The sequence below is a fragment of the Empidonax traillii genome, unplaced genomic scaffold (assembly GCF_003031625.1).
Source record: "Empidonax traillii isolate 1590-97213 ecotype Southwest subspecies unplaced genomic scaffold, ASM303162v1 scaffold101:size1699134, whole genome shotgun sequence".
In the NCBI taxonomy this organism is placed as follows: Eukaryota; Metazoa; Chordata; class Aves; order Passeriformes; family Tyrannidae; genus Empidonax; species Empidonax traillii.
The window spans coordinates 1,666,091-1,690,731 of NW_020955294.1; the positions used below are offsets into that span (position 1 = coordinate 1,666,091).

General features: G+C 57.9%; 1 protein-coding gene across 2 annotated transcripts; it reads right to left on the reverse strand.

Moving 5' to 3' along the window:
- Positions 1-1,536: 1,536 nt before the first annotated feature.
- SRRM3 (serine/arginine repetitive matrix 3) lies at positions 1,537-22,507 on the reverse strand. 2 transcript variants are annotated; one of them, XM_027882136.1, is made up of 15 exons: positions 22,280-22,507; positions 19,356-19,457; positions 16,075-16,209; positions 15,896-15,976; positions 15,490-15,519; positions 15,013-15,081; positions 14,692-14,727; positions 13,955-14,005; positions 13,745-13,849; positions 13,210-13,381; positions 7,270-7,598; positions 6,406-6,633; positions 5,945-6,082; positions 4,479-4,518; positions 1,537-3,869 (listed from the first exon to the last, which is right to left on the reverse strand). In XM_027882136.1, the coding sequence occupies exons 1-15, from the start codon at positions 22,501-22,503 to the stop codon at positions 3,243-3,245; spliced, it is 2,367 nt and encodes a 788-aa protein (XP_027737937.1). In that variant the 5' UTR covers positions 22,504-22,507; the 3' UTR covers positions 1,537-3,242. The 2 variants fall into 2 exon arrangements, with proteins under 2 accessions (XP_027737937.1, XP_027737938.1); XM_027882137.1 differs by lacking the exon at positions 4,479-4,518 and having other exon boundaries at positions 3,548-3,869.
- Between the last annotated feature and the right edge of the window lie 2,134 nt (positions 22,508-24,641).

Genomic DNA, 24,641 nt, shown 5'->3' on the forward strand with positions numbered 1-24,641 from the left:
GCTGGTTGGGAGTGATGGATGGCCCTTGGAGCGGCTCCCGGGCTCTTCCCGCCTGCCTGCCCGTAAAACAATCCCCGGGACACGCTGGCCCTGCAGGGAGGGAGCTGGGGCTGGGCCAGTGCCTCGGGAATGGTGGGATGAGTCAGTGGAGGAGGCCGTGCATGGCCCTGCGCTGTGTCACCTGCCAGCTAGAAGGTTCTGGAGCCCCCCAGCCCCTGGTCACTCACCAGCTAGAAGGTTCTGGAGCCTGCCAGGCCCTCAGTGGCCCCAGGGCTCAGCAGTGTGGTGGGGAACCCCGAGCACCAAGTTGGGGTGAGGCTGCTCCAGCCCCTGTGGGTGGGGGTCCCTGAGTGCCACAGGGCTGAGGAGGCTCTTGGGGGGCAATGGGATCAGCAGGAGGTGGGAGGGTGTGTGCTTATAGGATCTGATGGGGCCTGTGGGGAGCAGAGGAGCTGATAGTGATGATGTGGTTAGGGGGGTTGGAGGTGGCCAGGAGGATTGGAGGGGACTGGGGGTACTAGAGGGGGTTGGGGGGGGCTGGAGGCAACAGAACACTCTGTTTGGGAGAGGGGCGCTCCCTCCCTAAGTCATTTGCCCTCATGTCCAAACGAGCATCTCCAGATTCCCACCTGGGGCCAGACTCCATGCCCCCATGCCAGGGAAGGGCTGTTTTCCAGCCCAGCAAGCCTGGCAGCTCTGGGACCCCATCCCCTCTGGGACCCCGTCCTCTCTGGGACCCCATCACCTCTGCCCTGTCCTGCTGTGCCCCCCAGCTTTGATTTGGAGAAGTGAGGAGGTGGAAGGGGCAGCTGAGCCCTGACACTCAGAGCAGGGATGTGTGACCCCAGGGAGTAAGGAATGTGGGGTGGGTGCTGCAGAGGGGAATTGGGAGCGTCTTTTGTCTGGGGCAGTGCCCAGCCCATCCCTCTGGAATGGCAGCAAGTGGGAAGGGGCTGCAGGAAGTTGAGTCGTGTGGGATCTGGAATGGGCTGGGGGGGAGCCGGGAAAGGAGGGGGGCACTGCGGAGGCGGGAGATGCAGGGAAATGGGAAGGATAGAGGGAAATGGAGGGAATGCAGGGAGGGATGCAGAGGAAGATGGAAGGAGGGATGCTGGGAAATGGGAGGGATGGGAGGAATGCAGGCAGGAATGCAGGCAGGAATGCCGGGAAATGCGAGAGATGGGAGGGATGCAGGGATGTAGGCAGGAATGCAGGGAGGGATGCAAATGTGATGGATGGGAGGTTGCGGACGAAGGGAGGGATGCAGGAAAGGCTGCAGGGAGCCAGGAGACTGCAGGGAGAGGGGAAAGATGCAGAGGGAGAGGTTCTCAGAGGGTTCCCCCCTCCCCACAGCAGAATGCTCAGGGGGATCAGACACACAGCTGGTGCCCAGCGCTGTTCCATACGGAGCCAGAGGGAAAAGTGAGCCAAGGGCGGCTGGAGACAGCGGGCACAGGGGAGAGGAGGAGGAGGGTCTGCCAGGAGAACCCCGCTGTTTTCCCCCCATGAAGAAACCTCTCAGTGCCCAGCAGAGTAATTTACAATATATACTGTATATTTATTATAATTGCACCAGCTCACGGCATCTACGGCTGTACTCACAACCCAGAGAGAGAGCGCACGCGCGACAGGAAAATACTGAAGTATTTCTACAGAGTATTTGTTCCAGTTGGCTCCCTCCGCGGCAGGAGACAGAGACTGTAAAAGAGGAAGACTGGAATTTTTCCCTGATGTGCTGGCTCGTCCGCGGCGCCGCTGCAGGCGGGTCTCGGGATTTCGGGAGCCGCGGCCCCGGGGACTGCAGGGCTGGGGCTGCGGCCACTGGTAAAATAACCCCCCTGCCGGTGGCTTGGGTTGGGATGGTCTCAGGGGACACCCCCTGTATCCCAGTCTGAGCTTCCCCGTGGAGCAGTGGTGGGGACAGAGCCATGGGGGGCCCGGGGGCTGCTGCGGCAGCAGGTGGAGATGGGCGGAGTGATTTTCGGAGCGCGGGGCTCAGGGGTTCGTAGGGATGCTGAGGGAACTCGTGTCCTCCAATCTCCCCAGGCCCAGGGGGAGCAGGACCCTTTGTCTCCTCCTACCACAGTCAGGGATATCCAGAGCTGCCGCCCTGCCCCGGGGCTGGCACACGTGCACAAGTCCCCTCCTTACATGCTCACCCCATTTCTAACAGCTCTGCTTGTCTGGGCACCACAGAGGGTGGCTGGTGGCTTTGCCAGCTGGTGGGTGGGATACCCAAGGGATGGCACCCCTCACGGCCTGGGATTTTTCTCCAAGGGCTGGTGAATCCTCAGCCTGTGGCTGAGCCTGGTTCCTCAACATTCCAGGTCTGGGAGATGAGCCCACGGTGTCCCTTCCTCCCGCAGCCCTGCCCTCCGGAGACCTCCGGTTCATCAGGCCACGGCTAACGAGGCTGTCGCATCACAGCTGAGCCGGAGCCCAAAGGATGCCCCGGCCCCGCCTGGTGCAAACCAGCCCCGAGCGGGACGGCCAAAGCCTGGCTTTTCAGCCGGGGGCAGCGGGTTAATCCGGGCAGCTGCTCTCCCACCCAGGGAGGCTCATCCCCATTGTCCTGCTCCAGCCGTCCGGAAAACGCAGGGCCACGAGGATTAAACACCAACACACCGCCCCGGGGGGCCAGGGCTGTCCTCAGCGCCCGGGGGGGCTATTTTTTTTTTGGGAAATCAGCAAAGTCCTGCAAAAGCAGGGCCGCGGGCCAGGCCCGGGACCCTCCTGCCTCTCTCTTTCCATAATTCAGATTAAAAAGCAGCTGCTTAACCCCAGAACGGGGAGGGACTGGGGGCAGCCAGCCCAGAAGTGGGGTCCATGCCAAAGCCAGAGGATGGCTGGATGCACCCCCAGGGGTGGGAAATCCCCCCCTGCCCAGCCCTAGGCCTCACAGCTCCCTCCTCCAGGGGGTGACAGCTTGGTGCCCCCCTTAAACTGGGTGGGATGGATGGGTGCCAGGGCCGGCTCCTGAGCTGGGATGAGCAGCATTAACACACAGGGAGCTGGATCTTCCCACTTGGGAAGAGACTTGTGGGTGCTGCTGGCTTTGTTCATCCATGGCTCGGCATGTTCTCAGGTCTAGGGGAACCCCAAAGTGTTCCATGGTGCCCCCCAGCCCCCAGGACACTGTGGGGACACCTCCAGTGGGGAAAAGCGGGGGCTCACCTCTGGCTGGCATCACACCTTCCAGCTGAGCCTGCCACGCCCCCCCCCCTCCCCCCAATATTCTTGTGCTAAAAAACAGTCAAACCAACCCAAAGAAGCACAGGGAGGGGTCCCGGGAGGCCCCCAGCCACCCCTACCCACTCGCCCCAAAGTCTCTGCTGAGCGTTTGTTCCCTCGCTCTGTGCTCGCCCACCCAACCCGACCCCTCCCCGGCACTCGCAGAAATAAGAAGACATCCTCCCCTTCCCCATCCCGACCCCCAAAACACCCCGGAGCGGGGAGGGAACCGCCCCTTCCATGGGCGATGCAAGGACCCATTCCGCTTTCCGTCCGTGCTTTCCCCCGCCGCCAGGTCCATCCTTAGCATCCCCCGGCTCTTTTCCACCTCTCCGGTGGTCCCGTCCCTTCTGGGGGCGCAGGAGGCATGGAGGGGGCAGAGCTGGGGTGTCAGGGGGCTGCGGCCGGGTGCCGGGGGGGCTCAGAAGCCGGCGCTCTCCGAGCTGCTGCGGCTGTTGTAGCTGGGGCTGCGGCTGGGGCTGCGGGAGCGGCTGGGGGGGCTGCGAGTCCGGCTGCGGCTGCGGCTGGAGCTGTAGCTGTCGTAGCTGCGGCTGCGGCTCCGGCTGTACGAGTAGGTGCTCAGCGAGCTGGAGGACGAGGGGCTGGGCCGGTAGTAGGGGATGGGACGCTTGCGAGCACTGCAAATGGAAAAAGGGATCCGAGTGAGGCCCCCGGCGGCAGCTCGGGGAGGGGGTCCAGCACTGGACCTCCGGCGCGGCCAAGCATCCACCCAGGGAAGCCGAGCATCCCCGCGACCAGGCTCAGACCGGCTGCGGGGTGTCGGGATGCGGCCACCCGACATCACCTCCCCCACCATCCATCCCCTTCCTCCTCCCCAGCTCCCCCCCCTTCCCCCGCCCCCCGGGGTGTTAGTCCTGGATTAGGCAGCGTCGAGGGCAGAAAGTGAGCAGGTTAATGTGGCCTTTGTGTTTCCCAGACACCAAAGATTGAAAGCTGCTGAAAAAGAGACGTTCGGGATTAGCGGGAGGCGAGCTGCGGCCCCGCCGGCGCCGGAGCGAGAGGAGGGACACGGGAAGCACGGGGGCAGTGGGAATGGGGGCACGGGGGGCAGCGACATCAGGAGTCAGCCCCTTGCCCCCTCTCCCGGCCTGGTGTTAGTGGAATCAGAGAGCCACAGGCACGGCCTCAAGGCAGCCGAGTACCGAGGGCGTCCTAAGGTGTGAGGAGGCACAGAGGGGGCCGGGAGGAAGAGGAGGAGGAAGAGGAAGAGGAAGGGGGGAGGTTACCCTGGGAGCCAGGCTGACGGCGATGCTCTCCGAGAGGGACCTTGGGATGAAATGGAAAAGGAGAGGTTGGCATCACTGAGGTAGGACCATGGAGGTGGTGGGGGGGGTGTGATGATGGGAACTGGGGACAGGGCAGGAGGGCAAGGAAAAGCCCTGGGAGTTCTGGCTGAACTATGGGGGCGTTCCCCCAGCTGCCCCTTCCCCACAGTATCCTCTAGGCCTTGTAGGAATGGCTCTGCTCCTCCTGAACCCCAAGCAGATTTGGGTCTGCTATCCCCATCCATGGCAGGGACAGTGGCAGGGATGGGGGGGACAGTCCTCACAGGGATTGCAGGCTGTGTCCTCCAACTGAGCCCTGCCATCTCCCTGGGGACATCTCAGCAAAACCAGGATGGAGCAGGAGGGATGGAAAACCAAACAGTGGTACCCAGGCTGGGAAAAACCTTCCTTTGGGCTGGGAGCAGATTTCCCAGCCCCTTTTCTTTCCAGGCCATACACCGGGAAGAGCTGCAGGGAGCCCTAACCCATGGGCTCTGCAGTATTGCTCCTGTCCTTCCTCCTGTCCTCCCTCCTGACAACTCCAGTCCAGCCCAGGCAAAACAAAATCCCTCCCACAGTGAGGCAGAGCTGATTTCTGAAAATCCAGCCCCCTGATCTCCCAGCTGATAGCAGGAGAGACAAATAGGTCAGGAAGGAGGTAATCTCGGCTCGGCAAGGCCCCACTGCCAGCGCTGCATGTTAACGAGGTGCTACATATGCACACGGTGTTTTGTCTGGCACGAAATATTGCCTGTCTTACAGCTCAGGATCCTGAGGCAACAGGATCCCAAGGAGGAGAAACCAGCTTTTGGAGGGCAGGGGAGAGATGCGATTGCGGATGTGCATCTTTCTGGAATATGCACAGCCGGATTAAAATTAATTCCTGTTTTCGTGCCTTGAAATAGGAAGAGATCAGAAGGTCGTAGTATTGGAGGCAGTCTGGTTATCCAGCTGTCTGGGCCAGCTGATTCACCCGGTCACCCTCCGGGTTATCTGTCCATCCGCAGAGCTGCTCATCCTTTTGTCCATCCGTCCACCCATCCATCCATCTGCATGCCTGTCCATCCATCCACCTGTTTATCCACCCACCCACCCATTCACCCACCATTCATCCATCTACCCATCCATTTGTGCAGCCATCTATCCATATGTATATCTGTCTGTCCATGCATGCATCCATCCATCCGTCCGTCTGTCCATCTGTCTGTCTGTCCATCCATCCACCCATCCACCTGTCCATCCATTCATCCATCTATACATCCATCCATCCATTCATTCACCTATCCGTCCATCTGTCCATCCATCCATCTGTTGCCTCTCCGTTCCCCCACACACGCACACTTCAGGACCAGCTCATGGCAGAGCTCAGCCCTGGGACGTGCCAATGGACATGGCAGAGCCTTTGGCACGTGCCGGGACTCACTCACCTCGTGATCCTCCTGGGCTCCATGAAGCTGGGGGAGTCACGTCTCCTCTTCCTGATTGGGGAGTAGCTCCTGGAGCGGCGCCGGGCGCGGGCGGGATCGGGATCACCGTGACGCGTTCGGGGCTCGTTGTCCTTCTCTCTACACCCCGAGGAGGAGGAGGAGGAGTGTCAGGGAGCAGGCTGGGGTCCTGGGTGGGATCCAGGGACACCCTGTGACAGCAGCTCCCTGCGGCAGCTGGCACTGCCACCTGGAGCTGGTCCTTCCAGTGCCACCACCAATGACCTGAGACCCCTCCCCAAACCCCAGGAGAGCTGGGACCACCCTGAGCCACTGATGCTCCCTGAGCCCCCTGATGGCACCTGTGGTGTCCCCTGAGCCCCCTGATGGCACCTGTGGTGTCCCCTGAGCCCCCTGATGGCACCCATAGTGTCTCCTGGGCTGAAGTCCCTGCTGGGCCTGACCTGCTGGCGGGTTTTTTCGGTGAGGGTGATCGGGAGCGGCTGCGTCCTGCTCTCTTCTCCCGGGAGCGGGAGCGGGACTTGGAGAGGGAGCCGCTGGAGCTCCAGGAGCTGCTGCGCTGGCCAGGGCTGGGTGACGGGCTCTTCCTGCGCTCCGACGTGTGCCGGGAGTGCTTGGCCGACGACTCCGAGCTGCTGTTGGGCCGGCCCCGGTGGTGCCTCTCCTTTACCCTGTGAAGGCAGATCCCAGGATTGCCTCACGCCTCATCCTGGCTGGCAGGATGTCCCCACGGGAGCCAGAGATCCAGTGGGCACGATGCCAGTTTTTGGCTGGGCTACATCTCTGGTTATAAAGCATGGGGCGCCCACGCACTTGGGATCCTGCATCCTGTGGGATGCTGTAATTCCACACAGCCATCCAGGCACTGTTTCGAGCTGGGATAAACCCTTGCAGGGATGATTCTTCTCACAGTGAGCTAGCACTGACCCACTGTGGCCTTTCCCTATCTCTATTCCTGAGTCCATCTGCAACCTAACCCCTGTCCCCTGATCCGAACCCAAACCCAAATTTCTTTCTTTCTTTCCAGATCCCCTTCTTCCTCCTCCCCCATCCCCATCATTATCCCATGTCTGTACCAATTCCTGTCCCCATCCCTGTCCCCATTCCCCTTCTCATCCCCATCCACGTCCCCATCTCCATCCCCATTCCCTGAGCATCCCAACCCATCCTTGATCCCCAGCTTGCCCCCCAGAGCTTTCCTTGGATGGACTCAAGGTGCCCACACGGGGCTGCACCCCAAATACCACAACCCAGCTCCCATATCCCATCAGTGACAACACGACCCCATCCCGAAGTTCTTCCCTTACTTCTTCCCGTGTGCGCCGTGGTTCCTGTCGGGGCCGGCCGGCGGGTGGTAGGGGTGTGACCCCGCCGAGCCCTCCGAGTCGCTGCTGTAGCCGGGGGGACTGAGCGGCGCCGGCGGGGGCTCCCGGGGGCCCGGGGGCCGCCCCTTGCTCTGGCCGCGGTGTCGGGAGGGCGGCGAGGCACTGCGGGAGCGATGCCGGTGGCCGTGCTTGCCCCGCTCCGGCGTGGGCGACCGGGGGCTGCGGGCACCGTGTCGGCCCCCCCGGGCGCGGGGGGACAGTGGCTCCGTCCTGCCATGAGCCCGCGGAGAGGGGGACGCCGAGGCCGGCCTCTGGCAGAGGGGGAGAGAGAGAAGGAGGGAAAGGAAGAAGGGGGGAAGAAGAGAAGAAAGAAGGAGAAAGGGGATTTTAACGGGGGGCGCCGGGTCGGGGGCGCAGATCACAACGTCAATGCACATCGCATAAGGCAGGCTACACAGACGCTACTCTGCACCTTCCTCTCGCCCTCAACAACGTGGGTCATGCAAACCTCCGCATGCAAAACGCCAAAAAAATATAACTCAACTCAAATCGTAATAAAAAACCCAAAGGAAAGGGTGGGATGGGAGGAAAATAAATAAATCCAAGAAAAACCCCCAAGTCGTCAGGGAGGGAGAGCTTGAAAGGAAAGAAACAACCCCCAACCTCCCCCCCCAAAAAAACACCTGGAGAGGGGATAAAGCAAACCCTGGTGCCCGCCCACCCCGACCAAGAAAGGGAGAAGGAAAATGGGGGTAAAACCCAAACGAAGGGAGGAAAATGGGGGAAGGAAAAGAAAAGATGAGAGGAGGGAAGAGGGGAGATGGGGGAGAGTAAATCAGACTGAGCCGAGGGGAAGGGGTCGAACCAAAGAGGGCTGGAGGTGATAGGGTCTGCTCACACAGAGGCATGCACATATATAGAGATATATGTTCTGATACGTGTAGTTTTTATCGATAGTATGGCTTTCGGCTTAAAACAAATCCAGAAACGAGGAAAAAACGGCACAGAGCGACAATGGAGGGCAAGGCAGGGGAGGGGGGCTGGGGACGAGAAGGCAAAAAAAGAAACCAACAGAAAAAGAAAGAAGAAAAACTATCCAAATCAAATCAAATAATAAATAAATAAATAAATAAATAAAAATTTTTAAAAATTAAAAAAAAAACCAACAAAACAAAACAAAGCAAAACTTCACAAATGTCCTCATTACTGAGATAAACGAATGTCTCTGAGCTCTTCCTGGGACACGCATTGAGCTGTTAGCTGTGACTCTGCAGGGAACTGCTAAGTCCTCATCAGCACTCAACACAGACTTTGCTTTCTGCTTCCTTTTTTTTTTTTTTTTTTTTTTTTTTTTTTTTTTTTTTTTTTTTTTTTTTTTTTTTTTTTTTTTTTAAGTCCCTCTTGGTTAACATCCACTTACCAAAAAAGTGGCATTTCCTCCTTTAGTAGGTAAGGTATGAAGAGAAGGGAAAAGCGGGGCAATATAAGTGCATCATTAGATTCACAAAAATGCAAGAGAGAAAGAAAGAGCGAGAGAAGGAGGAGAGACAGAGACAGAGCCAGAGAGAGGAGAAATAAAACAAACCAACTCACTTCTCCTACAGGGAGGGGTAACCCTGGGCCACCACCATGGCCAAGCACCGAGCCAGGCTCTCACCAAGAGCTGAGAGGGTTTTGCCTGGCCCTGGGGCTCCCAAATATCTGAGCTCCTCTGAGCCACAAACGCTGCCTGGGTGTTTTCCCCATCTTTGCAAACATCACTAGACCAAAAAGATGGGTGGAAACAGCTCCTGCACCACCAGCCCTGACCAAGCTGACAAACCCCTGGCTTTAGGGTCTCCTTTCCCCAGACACAGCCCAACACCAGGTCCCTGGGTCTCCCTGGAAGGGTGAATCCTGCACAGGGAGTCCAGCTGAGGGGACTGAAGAGGATTCAGGGGGATTGGGGTGGTGCCAGTACACCCAGGGCCTCTGACCCCAATTCCTTGCCATACCCATACCCCAAATACCTCTGGTGAATCCTTGAGGATGAGGTTCTCTCTACCTGTCCCACTGTGTCCTAGACACCACTTTCCTCCCCCAAAAGCAAACAGGAAGGGGGAAGGGGTGGGATTCTGGGGACCACCACAAAGACGCTGCAAAAGGGTCACAAGACCATTTGCATCCCTGAGCATCCCAGACTGCTCCACACCCCACCTCTTTGTCCCCTTGGATAAGCCAATGCCTCCAGCCAGAGAGCAGCAAGCTGGAGCCAAAATGGGAGGATTTGGTTTTTTTATTAAAAATCTGTCGCTGTTGCAATGGCTGCAGTGAGAGGGGAAGGAACAAGGGGTTCAGCTGAGCCCATTCCCAGCCCCGTGTCCCGGCAGAGGAAAATAAAAGCAGAGAAGATGAAGTAGAAGAAGAGGAAGATGAAGAGAGAAAGAAAGGGCTTTCCTCTTTCCCAGGGCAGCATTTTGGTGCCAGCTGGCCATGCTATGGGATGTGGGGCTCCCACCCAAACCCTGCAGTCTCCTGCCCAGGCGCGCAGGAAGGCAATGAAGGTAAAAGCATCCCAAATAAACCCAAATCGGCAAAGACCCAGCCCAAAAGGGAAAACACACACTGGGCATTCGTGGGGATGGGACATCCAGGGCTGGGATGCCATCCCCTGCTCCTGGGGAATGTGATGCCCTAGACCTGCCTCTCCACAGAGGAAGATTTCAACCATTCCCCATTGTAGCCTCCCAGTATTTCCCCTGAGCTGGGGTTTTTTCCCCATCAAGACCCAAAGAGGGGGTAAACCCACACATCTCCCCAAATTTCTCACGTCTTGCCCCATCCATTCAACCCAACCCCCCCCTGTGCCCACTCCCACCCCTGGCCACTGCCCCTATTTCTCACTAATTACGTTTGCCTTCGTTACTGGGCTACTAAGGGGGGACTCAAAGGGAGCAGCCCCTGCATGGAAACGAACACAAATTCGGAGGGCTGAAAGACACAGAAATGCATTCTACCGACAGCACGAGGAGACGGGGAAGAGAAAAGGGGGTAAGAAAGAAAAAAATATTACGTGGACAGGGCAAAAAAATATATAAATAAAGAACGTAAGAGAAGAGCATGGCTTTGCAGCTAACTGGGGAAAACCATACAAATCAAAAAAAAAAAAAAATCATATATAGCCACCAAAAAGAGACAAAATGAAAGAGAGACAGAGAAGGAGAGCGAGAAAGAAAGAGAAAGAAAGTCAGAAAGAAAGAGAAAATAACATTAAATCAAGCTACGGTGCTTTTCAACAGGCTCATCTGCAGAAGTGAACGTGCAGAGGTGGACAAAATACCTACCTTCGGAATTGGCAGTGACAGGAATGCAATAATAAAAAAAGAAAACAATAATCTCCACATTTGGAGGGCAGAATGGGAAAAAGACAAGGACTCTTTAGTACGGCGATCCAGACCCCTCGGCTAATCCCGTTTGCTCTGCTTAGAATTTTTTTTAATTATTTTTTTTTTAAATTGGTCTCTTTAGTTTTTAATTTTTATCTTTTTTTTTTTTTTGTAAACTTTTTTGTTTGTTTTTCAATGGAAAGGCTGTGGCCGGCCGCCGAGCGGGGTGGCCACGGGGGGAGTTGCTGGCTGGTGTCTGTAACCCGGTTGCAGTTCAGTCTTAAAATGTCACTCTACAACATGGCAAAGTCCCGGATAACATGCAGGGAAGGCGATGGATGGAGGTGGGACACGGCGAGGGATGTTGGGTGGTGTTGGCCCAAAGAAAACCGGAGAGAAAGAGGGGCTGGAGGGTGTGTGTGGGCAAGGAGGAGGAGGAGGAGGAGAGACCCGGGAGGAAGGGTGGGAAGGCAGCGGGGATGGATGGAGACAGGACTGGGTATTTAAAAGGGAAGGGAACACCCTGCAGCGCCCCAGGCCACCCCTTGCTCCCGGTGGCTCTGGGGGTGCTGGGAGGGGACAGAGCTCACCTGGGGGATGGGCTGAGCCCAGAGCTTTAGGGGGTCTGCAGGAGATGGGGAGGGGGCCGGGTATCAAGGATGCTCAGCACTCATCCTGCCGGGATGCAGGATATGGATACCTGGGTGTGGGATGATTGTGGGGTGCTCGGATAGCCCAGCACCCAGCAGCCTCATCCTGCAACCGGGGAGGAAAAGCATCCCCACGGCAGCAGGATCCAGCTGAGGACATGGGACAGTAGCCAATTTGAGGAGGAAAAGGGCAATTCACTTCATGAGATGGAAACAAGCCCATTCCCTTTGCAGTGGAGGGCTGCTGGGTTCTCTTCCCTTTTAAATTCCTTGTTCAAAATACAGAAAATGGAAATACAATGTTCAGCGGTCGTAAATATTTAGAAAACACATCTGGTTTTTGGCTTTGGGTTTGTTGTTGTTTGGTTTTTTTTTTTTCTTCTCCACATTAACACACACAAAAGCAAAAAATTCTAGAACAACACAACGACGACGGGGAGGGGAAAAAATGAAAATAAGAGAAATATATATCGTTTGCATTTCTGTACATCACAAGGGAAAAGAAAAGAAATCATGAGAAAGGAAACTAAAACAAGGGGGCGGAAAAAAAAAAAAAAAAAAAGCACGTTTCATTGCCCTTCCCTCCCCCTCGTCCCTGCTTCTGCTGAGCAAGAAATGGAAGTGTATATTACCGTTTGGGTTTTTTTCAAATGGGAGGCTAAAGAAAAACACAGATGGGATTAAAAAGAAAAAAAAATAAAAAATAGAAACCAGAGAGAGAAAGGAGAGAGAGAGAGAGAGAGAGAGAAAGAGAGAGAAAGAGAGAAAGTTGTTGGAGAAAAGTCCCGCTGGTGCCGGGGAGCCAAGGGAGCTCGTCGGCCTGGGCGATGCTGGGGGGTGGGCAGGGGAGAGCGGGGCGAGCCGGGCGCCTGGGGGGCTCCCGAACCCCCCCCCACACCCCAGCCAAAACCACAGGAAAGAAGAAAGCAGAGAGGTGCTCCAAGAGATGGGCTGGGTGCTGGGTGCTGCTGGGGGGTGCCGGGCTGGGGAGAGTGAAGGGGATGTGGATATGGGGTGGGGGGCTCCTGGGCCCCGTTTTCCGGGGTGCCCCTTGCCCTGCAGGTGTTGGGGTGTCAGCACTGGGTGCTGCCAGCCTGGCAGTGTCCCCATAGCACCTCACCCATGGGAATGAAGTCCCCTGAGGCAAGTGGGGACCTCTGTGCCCCCCAGGAGTGGGGTCATGCAGCACGCTGCCTTCACTTAGCTCTGCCTCCAGTCCCTGTTCGCCAAAGCAGGCTCCTTGCCATCCCGGCACTGGTTAAACTGGGACTGGCCCTCTGTCCCACAGGATTAGTGTTTTGTCCTCTCAGCATGGGAGCAGCCCCCCAGGTTTCACTGTGACCCCCAGGACAACGAGGCAGAGCCAGGGACACTTAGCCCCAGTGTCACCTGCCATGGGGACCCTAAAATCTGAGCATCCAGCACCAAATCCCCTCCGAACCCTACCCTGGCCAGACTGGGTGTTGGAGTCCTGAGCGCTGGTGTCGGCCCCTTGGCACTATAGAGAGTTTGGGGTGGTGGGGAAATGAATTTTCCAGCTTTACCCATTTCTTGCCTGTCTGGGCTCAGTCTCAAGTAGGTGGTGAGCCCAGTGGTGACCCTGGCAGTGTCGCTGGCCTGCCAAGCCATCGTCTCGGGGGTGACATCTGCAGGGCAATGCGCGGCTTTGGGGGAGGGATGATTTGCTGGCTGCCCTGATCCTTGCCCCGAGATGACGGGCTGGCTCCCCCAGGGAGACCGTGCACCCAAGTGCAGGGTTGGTGAGTGCATCTCCCCCCCGTGTGCCCCGGCTGGGCAGGGTGGGGAGCCGATCGAGTGGGGAAGGAGCGGAGAGGAGAGCAGGGGGGCAGTCCTGTGGAGGGAGGAGGGGAGGGAAGCGAAGATTGATCCAAGAAAAGCCTACGTACATCCGAGGGCTCCGGGAGCGGGGCGCCGTGGCTGTGGCGGCCGTTCTGGGCGCTGCCCTTGTGCCCGTTCTGGTGCGGCGAGGCCGAGCGCTGGGGCGAGGGCGAGGACGGGCTGCGGCTGGAGCGGGCGCTGCTGCCCTTGGGACCATCCTGCCGGCGCTTGGGGCTCAGCCTGCGGGGCACCGCACCGTGAGCCGCCGGCACCCCCAGCCCCGAGCCCGGCACCGCCCGGCCTGGCAGAGCAGCCCAGGCTGCGGGGCAGGCTTTGCCAAAGCCAGAAATGGGGTGAGAACTGGTGGTTTCTGCTTTCTCTAGTCAAAAACTGAAACCCCACCTGGGACGTTCCCAAACCCTCCGGAGGTGCTGCAGCACCATCCTGTTCCCCTCCATCCCCCGCGAAGGGTCCATATCCCTGGGATACCTCTGCCACCTACCTCCTGCCCTCCACCACACAGACATCTCTGTCCCTGCCCTCCAGCCCACATCGCGAAGGCTGGGGGTCAGTTTGTCGTGGGCTGTCCCGGGCTGTCCCTACCTGCCCGGGGATTTGGAGCCGCTGTCGTCGGAGGAAAGGGAGGCGCTGTGGGAGCTGCAGGAGCTGCGCCGGTGCGAGCGCCAGGCCGGGGACTCGCTGCGGGACCTGCGGAGAGGGCGGCCGGGGGCCGCGGGGGGAGGCTGAGTCCCCCCTGGGGCACGCAGAGAGGGGCACAGCACCCCGCTCCCCCGACCGTCCCGGCTCCCTCACCTCTTGCGCTCTTTGTTTTTCTCTTTCCGTTTGTTCTTGAGGCTTCGGGACCTGCGGGAAGAGCCGGAAGCTGCAGGCGTGGGAGCAGGGGAAGCATCTGGGGGGGGTGGCTTCCCCAGCCTCCCCCAGAGGAACCGAGGGTGCAGGAGGAGCGAGGGGAAGGACCTGCCTGGAGCTGGGATCCATTGAGATTCAAAGCACGGAGGGGATCCCAGATGGCTTTGGGAGGATCATGGGGTCAGGTGCCCATTGGTGAGGCCAGGAAGGAGGGGGTGGCAGTGGGAAGGGGGGACTGGCTCTGCATCCTCTGGGCTTGGGCCCGTGGTCACCCCTACACTTGCCTTGTTCTGTGTTAGTCCCCTCTGAGACCCTCTGCACTCCCAGACACCCTTTGTTTTTCACTTCTTTCACCCTAGAATAGCAGTGGTGCCAGAAGGCATCTGCAGAGCAGGGCAACAGCCAGGGTTTGTCTTGGCCATGGCTGCCTGGAATCCCCCTTTCTTCCCTAGGGGGCATTGGGGGTCATGTGGGACCCCACAGTCACCCAGAGTGGCCCTGTGCCACGCCCAAGGGTGGCGGACACCCAGCAGTGTCCAGCCATGGGAGGAGGGGGTCCATCCCCGTGAGCAGAGGGGAGGGGGACAGCATGGAGGCAGGGAACAGGGGGTCTCTGGCAGGGGAAGCTGACAGCCAGCGCTGGTGGCACTGGGGTGGCTCCCAGAAGCCTTCACTCTTACCTGTGTCTTCTCTTCTTCCGTGACCCTGACTCAGATCTGAGGGATGAAGAGGAGGCAGAGATGAAGGAGACACACTGAGCTGGTCAGCTGGGCAGCCCCAGGAGATGGGGACAAGGACAGGGATGTGGCCCCAAGATGGGCTGCTGGATTGGGCAGGTGACAGTGGCTGTGAGGTGGCGATGGCTCCACAAAGAGTCATCAGCCTCCATCTCTATCCATGCCTCAATCCCACCCCAGCCCAAGGGCCTGGGCAGTCACCAAATAGCCCCATGGTCCCCAGCCATGCCTGGTGTCCCCAGCCTGCCATGGTGTCCATCCTACCTGTCACGTCTGTGTTTCTTTCCAGTCTTCTTTTTCTTTTCCTTGCGGATGGGTGAAGAGCTGTCACAGCTGGGGGAGGAGTGGGTGCCCTTGAGGGGGCAGCAGGGGACTTCCCAGCCCCATCCCCATTGCCTAGTGGCATCCCATTCCCAATGCCCCCCTCCCTCCACTTCCCCTGGAACACCCCATGGGATGCATGAACATCTCATGGAAGTTATTTCCTGGAGGATTTGGGGTGGGTGACAGAAAGGGCCTTTTGGCAGAAGGGCTCTGGCTGCCTTTTGATGCCAGAATGCCCAAATCCTGCTATGTCTCATTGCCACTTCATGGGCTCCACAGCCTCCAGCAGGAGACAAGGTGGCCAGTTCCCACTGGGATTTCAGAGGGGGATAGTGCGTTGTGGAGGCCAGATCATGCTCCCAGGGCTTGTAATCCCAGCAGGGACCCCACAGCCCACCCAGCCCAGTGAACACTCACCTGCGCTCCGAGCCAGGTTTCCTCTTTTTGCTGCCATGGGAAAGGCAAAGAAAAAAGAGGCATTAGGGACAGCATCTGCCCAGGCAGCCAGTGCTAACTAGGGAGGGGACCAGCAGGCAGATGGAGCCAGACCCTTCACAGAGCCAAATCCTGCCCAGTGCTGTGCCCTGCAGCAGCCAGTTCCTTCCCCACACAGACCAGTGCATGCAGGAGGTGTGTGCACACGTGTGCATGTTGCAACATCAGGACATGCAGATGCACTGCACCTCTTCAGGGTGCGTGTTTGGAGGGGCACTGACCACCAAAGTGGAGGGACTTGCGCCATCAGAGCCTGGGGAAAGGCCGAACTGGGAGCAGAGCTGCCCTCCTGGGAGAGGGGACGGGGCAGGGACAGCCGGGGACTCACCGGCTCCGGCGGTGACCCGATTTCTTCTTCTTTTTCTTCTTGGGGGGAGGAGAGGTAGAGCTGCTCGAGCGCCTCTTCAGCCTGTGGGAGACAGCAGACAGGGTCGAGGGAAGAAGGGACACCTCTGTATCCTTGCACGGGGATACCGTGCGCGCCCGATTCCCGAAATTCCCGCGGACCTGTACTCGCGGTGGCCGCTGTCCTCGCGGTAGCACTCGGCCGAGCAGTCGCACTGCAGCAGGCAGCCCTCGCCATAGTCGGGATACTCCACCGCGTACTCCTCCCCATCCGCCCCGTGGTGGTTTTCTATCACGCTGCCAAAGGAGGAAGCGCGGAATTAATTTAGGGATACCCATTCCCTGCCTTCCACCGGCTGGGGGGAACTCCCAATGCAGCCGCAGTGGCCGGGGGACATCCCCTCCACCACAGCGTTCCCAGGGGACTTGGTCACATCCCTTGAGGTACACACAACAACAAAGTGGTGGGGGTCTTCTCAGGGTCTTTCTGGGGCTCCAGTCCCTGCAGAGATCCCCACGGGGTTGGCACAGGGACATCACGAGGCTCGGGCCACCATCTCCCTGCAGAATCCAGCCTGGGCAGCATTCGGAGCCCCTTTTGTCATTGCCCAAGAGCTGGGGCTGAGCTGGAGGCTGGATTGGCCCAGGTGGGTGGTGGGGCTGGATAAGGGTAAGAGGAGCTGGTAGGAAACTTGGGAATTCAGGTGGGAGCTGACCAGGATAATCTCGGCTTTGAGGCTGGTGCCCCAAGGTGCCACCTGCTCAGCACAGGAGCTTCAGGCAGCTGATGGTTGATGTCCCCACCATGCCAGGTGAGGGGGTGGGGGGGACATCATGCCTTGAGCCATCAGGATCTCCTCTCCTGAGTGAGTGACTTCGTCAGCATTAATTTTTCCCACTGCCATGGAAACCAGCGTGAGGTTGCCATTGACTACCGGGGCTGTGGGCAGGGCTTGGCAGAGGCCTGGCAGCTGGACTAGGAGGGTCCTAGGAGCCCCTGCCCAATCTCTCCCTGTTGTCTTCACCTCCCTGGTCCAGCTGTGCCATCAGCCCCAGGAACAGCATCACACCCCACAGGGACCCTCTCCTTTGCTCTTGGGGGGATGTAGGACATGTCACCCAGGGAGGGATGTGGCCGTCCAGATACTCTGAAGAGAATCATAATGGATGGGGCCGTGCCTGGAGGGTGCCCAGCACCACACCAGCCCAGGTGTTTGCTTCCCAAGGGAGATTTGCCCTTGGAAACCTGATGTGGGCTGCTCCACCCTTCCCATCCCGGAGGTGTGCAGCCAGGATGCTCCTGGACACTGGTGGAGAAGTGCAGCCCCCCCAGCATCAGTCCCTTGGTAGCCTGGACAGTGCCTGAGTGCAGGGATGATCCCAGATCCAGACCAGATCTTAGAGCAGCACGTGTTGGCATCCTTGGCCACAGGCAGGCCATGGGCTGTTTAACCCAATTAAAAATGTCTTGGAGCGAAACTACACGAGGCACCCTCCTCCTAATCACTGGCGATCGCTCAAGCGGGTCTCTGCGCCACAGCCATGGCTTTCTGGGTCCTCTCCAAGTGACTCCTGCTTTGGCCATGCCCTAAGGGCAGGAACAGCCTTTCAACCACCCACCCAACTGTGGGAAGGGGGAGAAAGGAGGGAAAGAGAGAAGTGAGCGGGGATAATTCCCTGTGTGTCTCTGCTCGGCGAGCAGGCAGTGCTCCACACCAGAGCCTGCTGCCAGCATCTCACCCATTAGCTGTGCTCAGCGGCTCAAGACCAGCTTGTGCTGCTCCAATTATCCCTCCTCCCTGCCCTGCACATGCTTGCCTTTGTCTGTAATCCCACCAGCCTGTCCATCAAGCAGTTCTCCTTGGGGACTGGGCTGTATCACCGGGCTGTGCACATGGAGGCGGGAGCTGGGGGAGTGCAGAGAGCAAAGCCAGGGGCTCAGGTGGTCATGGCTTTGCTCAGTGCCTCAGTCTCCCCTGGGGAGTTACGCAGATGATACTGAGCTCTCACATCAGCTTTGAAACGAGACCAGCTGGTTCAGACTCACAGCCCTGGCAGCCAAGGACTGAGCTGTAAAAGCCCAGAGAGGTGCTGGAGCAGGACCAGCCCACGAGATGTTCTGCTGAGTGCTCTCCCAGCCACCATAAGGGCTGAGGCTCCTTATTTAAAGCTTATTTAACATCCTTGTCCAGCCTCTTGATCTAGTACAGACCTTTGGCACCCAGGACATCCTCCTGCTGCCTGAAGAGCCACCTCCTTTGAACCCAGCTCCTACCATCCTCCTCTGAGCGCCTCCAGCTTTGCTCTCCTCCGAGCAATCCTTTGCTGTGAGACTGCTCCTTCCAGCTCAGCACTATTATTTATAGCCCTGGGGCTAATCTTTAATGATTACCCTTCGTTTTGCAAAACCAAGCCTGTAAAGGTGACAGCCAGGGCTGCCTGGGTAACCTTAATGCACCCTTGGCTTCCCAGGTACTCGTTACTGTGCCAGCCCTAACGAACCTGCCAGGAAGATGCCCTGGAGATGACTCCTGCCCCTACCAGCAAAGGCCACTTGTTAACACCTCAGGCTTGATGCTCTGTGACCTGGGCAGGTTGGTTTTCTCCATACATTGTTTTTTTTCCTGCCTGGAGAAGGACCCTGAATGCTTCACGCTGCCTCAAGGCCACGCAGCCCATCCTGGGCAGGGCACAGCAGAGCCATGTCCCTGTGTCTGTCCCTCTGTCTGTCCCTTCCTGCTGTGCCAGTGGAGTGGTGTGTGGAAGGCTCTCCCTGCCACCACGGCTTCCCTGCCTCCCTCCCCGCCCTGATTTTCTGACCCTAATGAAGCATTAATATTCAGTGAACCTGCACCATCTATTCCTGTCCCAAGTGACCTGGTTTCCAGGCTGATGGATGGTGCACGCCAGGCCAGCCACGCTGCCTGGGCCATTAAGCATCGTGCAGATAAATCATCACTGAGCCAGGGCAGACCCTGGTGAGGCTGGGGACAGTCCTGTGTGGGGCAGGAGGAGCAACTGGCACGTTCCCAGCAGCAGCTGGGCTGCTTTGGACCCTAAACCTGAGCTCCAAACCCCCGCCCAGGGCAGATGGAGGCCCCCAGGACCAGGCAGCATGAGGAGTGATTAGAAGGCAGAGGCACAGGGCAGGAGCTCCTTGGAGAAGCTTCTTCCTTGGGGTTTCTTGGGGATACACCAGCCTGATGGAGACACAGGCTCTGTGGCTGTTCAGAGGAGAAGCAGGCTCAGCCCTGCCTGTCCAGCCTGGGCCTATTGCAACAGAAATTATTATCACCATTATTAACTATTACTGATAACACTAATATTTCTAGCTTACAGAACATCAGCTAACCTGGCAAGCCATTGCCACTTAGTAGAGGCCTCTCTGGGATGAGAGACAGGCAGGACACACAGATGGGCCAACTGGGAGCTGCCTCACTTACATTTGGCGCCCATGCTGGTCCTCCCTGGTGAGCACACCTTCCTTCTCCATCAGCATTTGCCGAAAGGTCCCCACTTTCTGCCGGATCTCCTCTTCGGAGTACCTGGATGGGCAAAGACATGGTCAGAGCTGCCATGGCTGGAGCGTGGGCTCCCCATGGAGCTGCTGGTGACCTCCATACCTTTGTCACTTGGGAGTGACACTTGGCCCAAAGGGCTGGTCAGAAGGAAATGTGGCATGGTGCCAGTCATCAGGGCTTGGAGGAGAGCAGGACCTCTGTTTGACCCCATGCCATCACCCTCTGTGCCCTCCTCTGTCCTGCCTGCCCCTCCCAGAAGCGCTTGGCAGAGGAAGGGACATCAGAAAGGGGTAAAACAAAAGAATGACCATGAGGTTGCGATTCCCCATCAGTGTCCCAGGCTTTGGGGCACATCCTGCCAAACCCTCTCGGCAGTGTCAGGGGTTCAATCCCAGGATCTCCATCCCACCGTGAGTTTCCCTCTCTCATCCCTGCGCTGCGCCAGGGCCCGGCAGCCGAGCCAGCTCTGCACTAACACCGAACGCTGACTCAGGCCACTGCAGGCTTATTAACGAGAGGCACTAATCACTTTGTCCCTGGCATGTGGGAACAACCGCGGCAAAGCACGGCACTCCAGTCGTCCCCGAGGTATCCCTGGGAAGGGACAGGTGACAGCCCTGGGTGGGTGGCCCTGTGCAGCATCCCGTGGCCGCACAAGGGCACCTGAGCATCCTCCTTGACCATAAACACCCCAACCTCCTCGACTAAAAACATCCCGAGGAAGGGATGTGGTGGAAAGACCCATGATGCTCCTGACATCATCCCTGAGGACAGGGCAAAGAGAGAGGGACCCTCAGGCTCTGTGGGTGCCCCTGTTTTCACCTCTCTATAGGGGCTGTTGTGACCCACCCTTGCCATCACATCCCACCAGTACTGCTGCTACAAGCCCAGAACACCGGGTGTCACAGCCTGGCCGAGCTCTCTGGTCCCCAAGGCTGGCACCTCGCAGTGCCCATGCTGGGGACAGTAATGCCCCTCACAGTGCTGGGGGTGCCCTTGGGTGCCCTGGGTGCAGAGGGGCACGTGGCATCACTCACCTCCCCTTCAGTGCCCATGAAGAGGAACAGAGAGAAGAAGGGAATTAATATTAACGAGCTCATTTGCGCTGAAAGGCTCTCATTAATTGCCCAGCCGGACTCCACGCAGGAGGAGGGCTGCTAACAGAGCATGGAGGCAGCCTGGCTGCTTCCCCTCACCTTGTACCTGGGCATGGGGGGCCCCAAAAACAGGGCAGCATCCCCAGATACTGCTCTGCCCCATAGCCTCGATGGCAGTGCACCCAGCTGGGCAGGGTGTGGTCACCCCGCAAGGACAGAGCCGCCAGTCCTGTCCATCCCACGGGCATCCCATGGACATCAGCCGGCCCATGGCAGCAGGAACATGTCTGCCTGGGATGAGTATTTGCTGCAGCATATTAAGAATGCGGTTGATGCTCTCAGAGAGGGGATATGAGGCCAAACAGGAGGTGACAGATGGGCCACCATGGCTGGGCCTTTAGCAAATCTGCGGGGGGAGGCTGGGGTGAGGCACCCCCCAGCACCTCCAGCTCCTTCCCTCCTGCATTCCTCTGGTGCTGCTTATAACCCCTCTGGAGGGGTTTTGCTTTTGCATTTAACATATAGAGTGGGTTTGGGAAAGAAAGAAAAAATGCTGACACTTCTTTTCCGGACAAGGAATCCAGCCTGCAGGCAGGGAATAACAGTGCAGGCAGCCTGGAGCGAGCTGCAGCACAGGCAGGAGGAGCCATCCAGCTTTAAGGAAACAAGGGAGTGCTTAAAACCCTGCAAAACCCCCTCAGCTGACACTCACATCCATCCCGGGGGCCCTGGCCCTGTCAACAGCTCCCCCTAAGCCACACTCAGGATGCAACCCCCAGGCCAGACAGAAACCTTGAGGAGTGCAGAGCACTTCCCTTGGAACCCTCCTGGAGAACCCCTGTGCGGAGGGGAAGAACAGGGAGAGGATTAACCAGGTTGACCAAGATTATTACTGTAATTACGTTATCATTCCAGCGTATCGCCACCATCATCGTTATTAATAGCCTTAATAACAGCAAAGCAATTACAGCAATAACAACAATACCAGTTGCAGCGTTGCTCTTACCCGCTGCAGTAATGATACTACCAGTAGTAAGAGCCCTCGTAGGGTACGGGAACCCAACGGGAGGCTCTGGGCTCCCCAAAGCGCCAGGTCAGCCTTATTTATTTCCATAATGACAAATTAGGCACAATCATTATTCCAGTCAGTGTGAGACAATTTAATTCTAGGTCACGCTTGCACTCTTAATGAAAGCCTTGGCGAAGCCTTCCCTCAATCCATTTTCCTTCTCCCCAGCTGGTACCAGTCCCCGTCTACCCACGTGTGCCAAAGAATTTACTCCATCCATCGGGTTTTAGCGAGCTGTCAGGGGGATCAGGATGTTTGGCTAGTGCCGGAGCTGTGGGGCAGCCAGCAGCACAGCCATGGCTCCATCTGGTAGGGATGGGGGTGTCCTCGCTGGCTCCCCAACCTCTCCTACCCACCCAGGCAGGGATGTTCTCCAGCCCCTTTGCTCCTCCTTCCTGCCTCGGCTTTCCCTGCATGACAAGCTGGGAGCCCAGATTTCCAAGCAGAGGGGGCCAACCTCCAACACGTGTGGTTGCACTCTTAGGACTGGGTTTCTTGGAGGCATTTTCCTCCACACACCAACCCACCATCTCACCCCAAAGCTGTTTGATTCACCCTAAAGTGGATTTACTTCCAAATGGGGACATTTGCCACATCGAGGTATTTTTTTTTTTTTTAAGGGGAAGCACAAGGTGCAGGTGGGTAAAAAGGACCCCATTCCCACTTCCCTCACCACTCACCCCTGCTCCTCCATCATCTCCTGCAGCTCCATGCACTTCAGCTCCACCCGCCGCTTGCGCTCATGGTCCAGGATTTCCCGGTGAGCCTTCTTTACCATGCTGGGCTCCACCAGACGCACCTCCTCCTCACCCTTGTGCCACGTTCCGGAGGCACCGGGCTGGGAGAAGCCGTTGGAAGCTTCCTGGGGCGAAGGCACGTCAGCCCCATTGTTGTAGAGAGCCATGATTGCCTGGGAGGGAGAGAAAGAGTCAGGGGTCAGTCCTTGCCCTGGTTCCCATCCTATGAGGGCAAGGGGACCCTGCCAGGACATGAAGGCAAAATTTGTCTCAAAAGCAGGTTGGTGGGGACAGTGACTGGGAGATCATCCTGTGCCTTGCCTCAGTTTCCTCATCCACAAAGCGAGGCTGGGGTTACTCCCATCACCATGCCAAGGGGGCTGGCTCATGGGAGAGGAGGATGCTCTGCCAGCCTTGTATGGAAAAAACCTGGCAAACTGTGGGGCTCAGGACTATACAGCAGCAGCAGGACAGGTGGAGAGGGGTAATTCCGAGCCCCATGGATCCCACTGTCAGCCAGCGTGGGTTTGGAGCAGGGATAGGCATCCATCCTCACAGCTTTCTGGGGACACCCCAGGCACTGTCCCCACTCAGCAAAGGAAAGGACCCAAAGACCTCAGATATCCCCTTGCATTCTCCAGCTGCACTGCCTGGTTCAGATGCAGACATGGGACATCCAGATGTCTGGCCCAGTCAGCAAACGCCTGCTGATGCCCTCGTGCCATGGCCTGGCACCCTCTGCCCATGACCTGGCACCCTCCACCGTGGCCAGGTGCCAGCTGCAAGAGGAGAGGATCCCCAGCAGCCTCTGCCCGCCTGCCTTCTCCCTGCTCCTTCACCTTCACGTGTCTCTGCCTCCTCCTTCCCCCACCACAGTCAACGTGTCCTCACTTGGCTCCAAAAATAACCCCCTGGAAGAGGACAACCGTTCCCAATCAGCACTGCCGTGCTGAGGCTCTGGCTGATGCTCCCCAAGCCTGGGGGAGGAGATGCTCCCAAAACTCCTGGATCAACCAGACACAACCCTGTCTCAGTGCCTTCGGGCCATCAGCACATGGCTGAGCACCATTCCTCGCTCTCCTTGTCCTGCTGTGCCCCAGCTCCCCGGCCCAGTGCTCCAGCCCTCTTCCTAGCGTGGGATGATCCCACTGGAGATTTGCTGCCTTAACTACCAGCATGGCCAGGTTGCAGAGGCACCACCTGGACCCACAAACCTCCTGCAAAAGCCCTACACAAAGAGAAATGGTCAGGAGCAAAGGCAGAGCATCCTGCCTCACTCTCCAAGCTGGACTTGGGCTTGGAGAAGCAGCTTTTGCCAGTAGCCACTTCTCTGGGGTGTTTCTGTCCCAGAGATCCTGCTGGAGAGGCTTTTCCAAGGATGGGTGTTGCCTGCACATTGTCTCCTCCATGGCAAGCAGCCAACCCTGACACACTGCCCAAGAAGGATGGGAAGGAGGGATCCCTCAGCCCAGCACAGGCATGCAGGGAGGACAGATGGACCATGGACAGATTCACACCATTTTGAGCCCAGGGAGGGCTCACTGCTCCTGCTGTGCCATTCCAGTAGGACACCAGGCTGTGCAGAGCTTTCCATGGCCATGCCAGGTGGGACAGAGCCAGGGTGGGAACACAGATTGCTTGTGAGGGGCTTTGAGGATATTTCTCTGTTGTTTGAGGAGAGAAAAAGCCTCAGAGCCCTCCCCTGGGTGGTGGAGGTCCCAGCCTGGCTGGAAGGCAACTCCCACCCCGTGGCATTTCCAAGGGACATCCCTGGCTTTCCCGTTGCCACTGGCTGCCCCACACAGTCATTTATCTCCTGACAAGCCTGCCCAGGGAGGACAGCAGCTGAGTGCTTAATTACAAGGCGCTTTTTTTTCTCCTTTTATTTTTTCCCCATCACTACCATACAGAGGGAGCCAGCAGCTTTTATTTCTGCAGAGGCACGGGGGAGATCCTGCTGGTGCAGCAGGAGCCAGCCAGGGCTCTGCAATCCCTGGATGCTTGTCCCTGTTAGAGCAACTGGAAGGTCCCTCGGTCTCTCTTTGCCTGCAGCACCCACATTTCGAGCCTCACAACAAAGAGCTGCCCTGCTCAGCCCTCCCTGCCCATGTGGGACCCCTGATCCAAAACCATTCCATAACCCAGGGTGGCCCTGGGACAGAGAAGGGAGAGATGCTGCAGGGAAAAAAAAAAAAAAAAAAACAGCTTGGGGGCTTCTCTTCCTCTTTCTTTCATCAGGACATGGAACCAAAAATCAGGAAGGAAATTAAGGAATGGGGTAAGGTCCCTACTGAGAAACCTTCCC

Coding starts and splice junctions, on each gene's coding strand:
- SRRM3 (XM_027882136.1), bottom strand. CDS start 22,503: ATGGCTCTCTACAACAATGGGGCTGACGTGCCTTCGCCCCAGGAAGCT. Junction 15,520..15,895: donor TCGGGTCACCGCCGGAGCCG/GTGAGTCCCCGG, acceptor TTCCCATGGCAG/CAAAAAGAGGAAACCTGGCT. Junction 3,870..4,478: donor CCGTCAGCCTGGCTCCCAGG/GTAACCTCCCCC, acceptor TTCCATTTGCAG/TGCTCGCAAGCGTCCCATCC.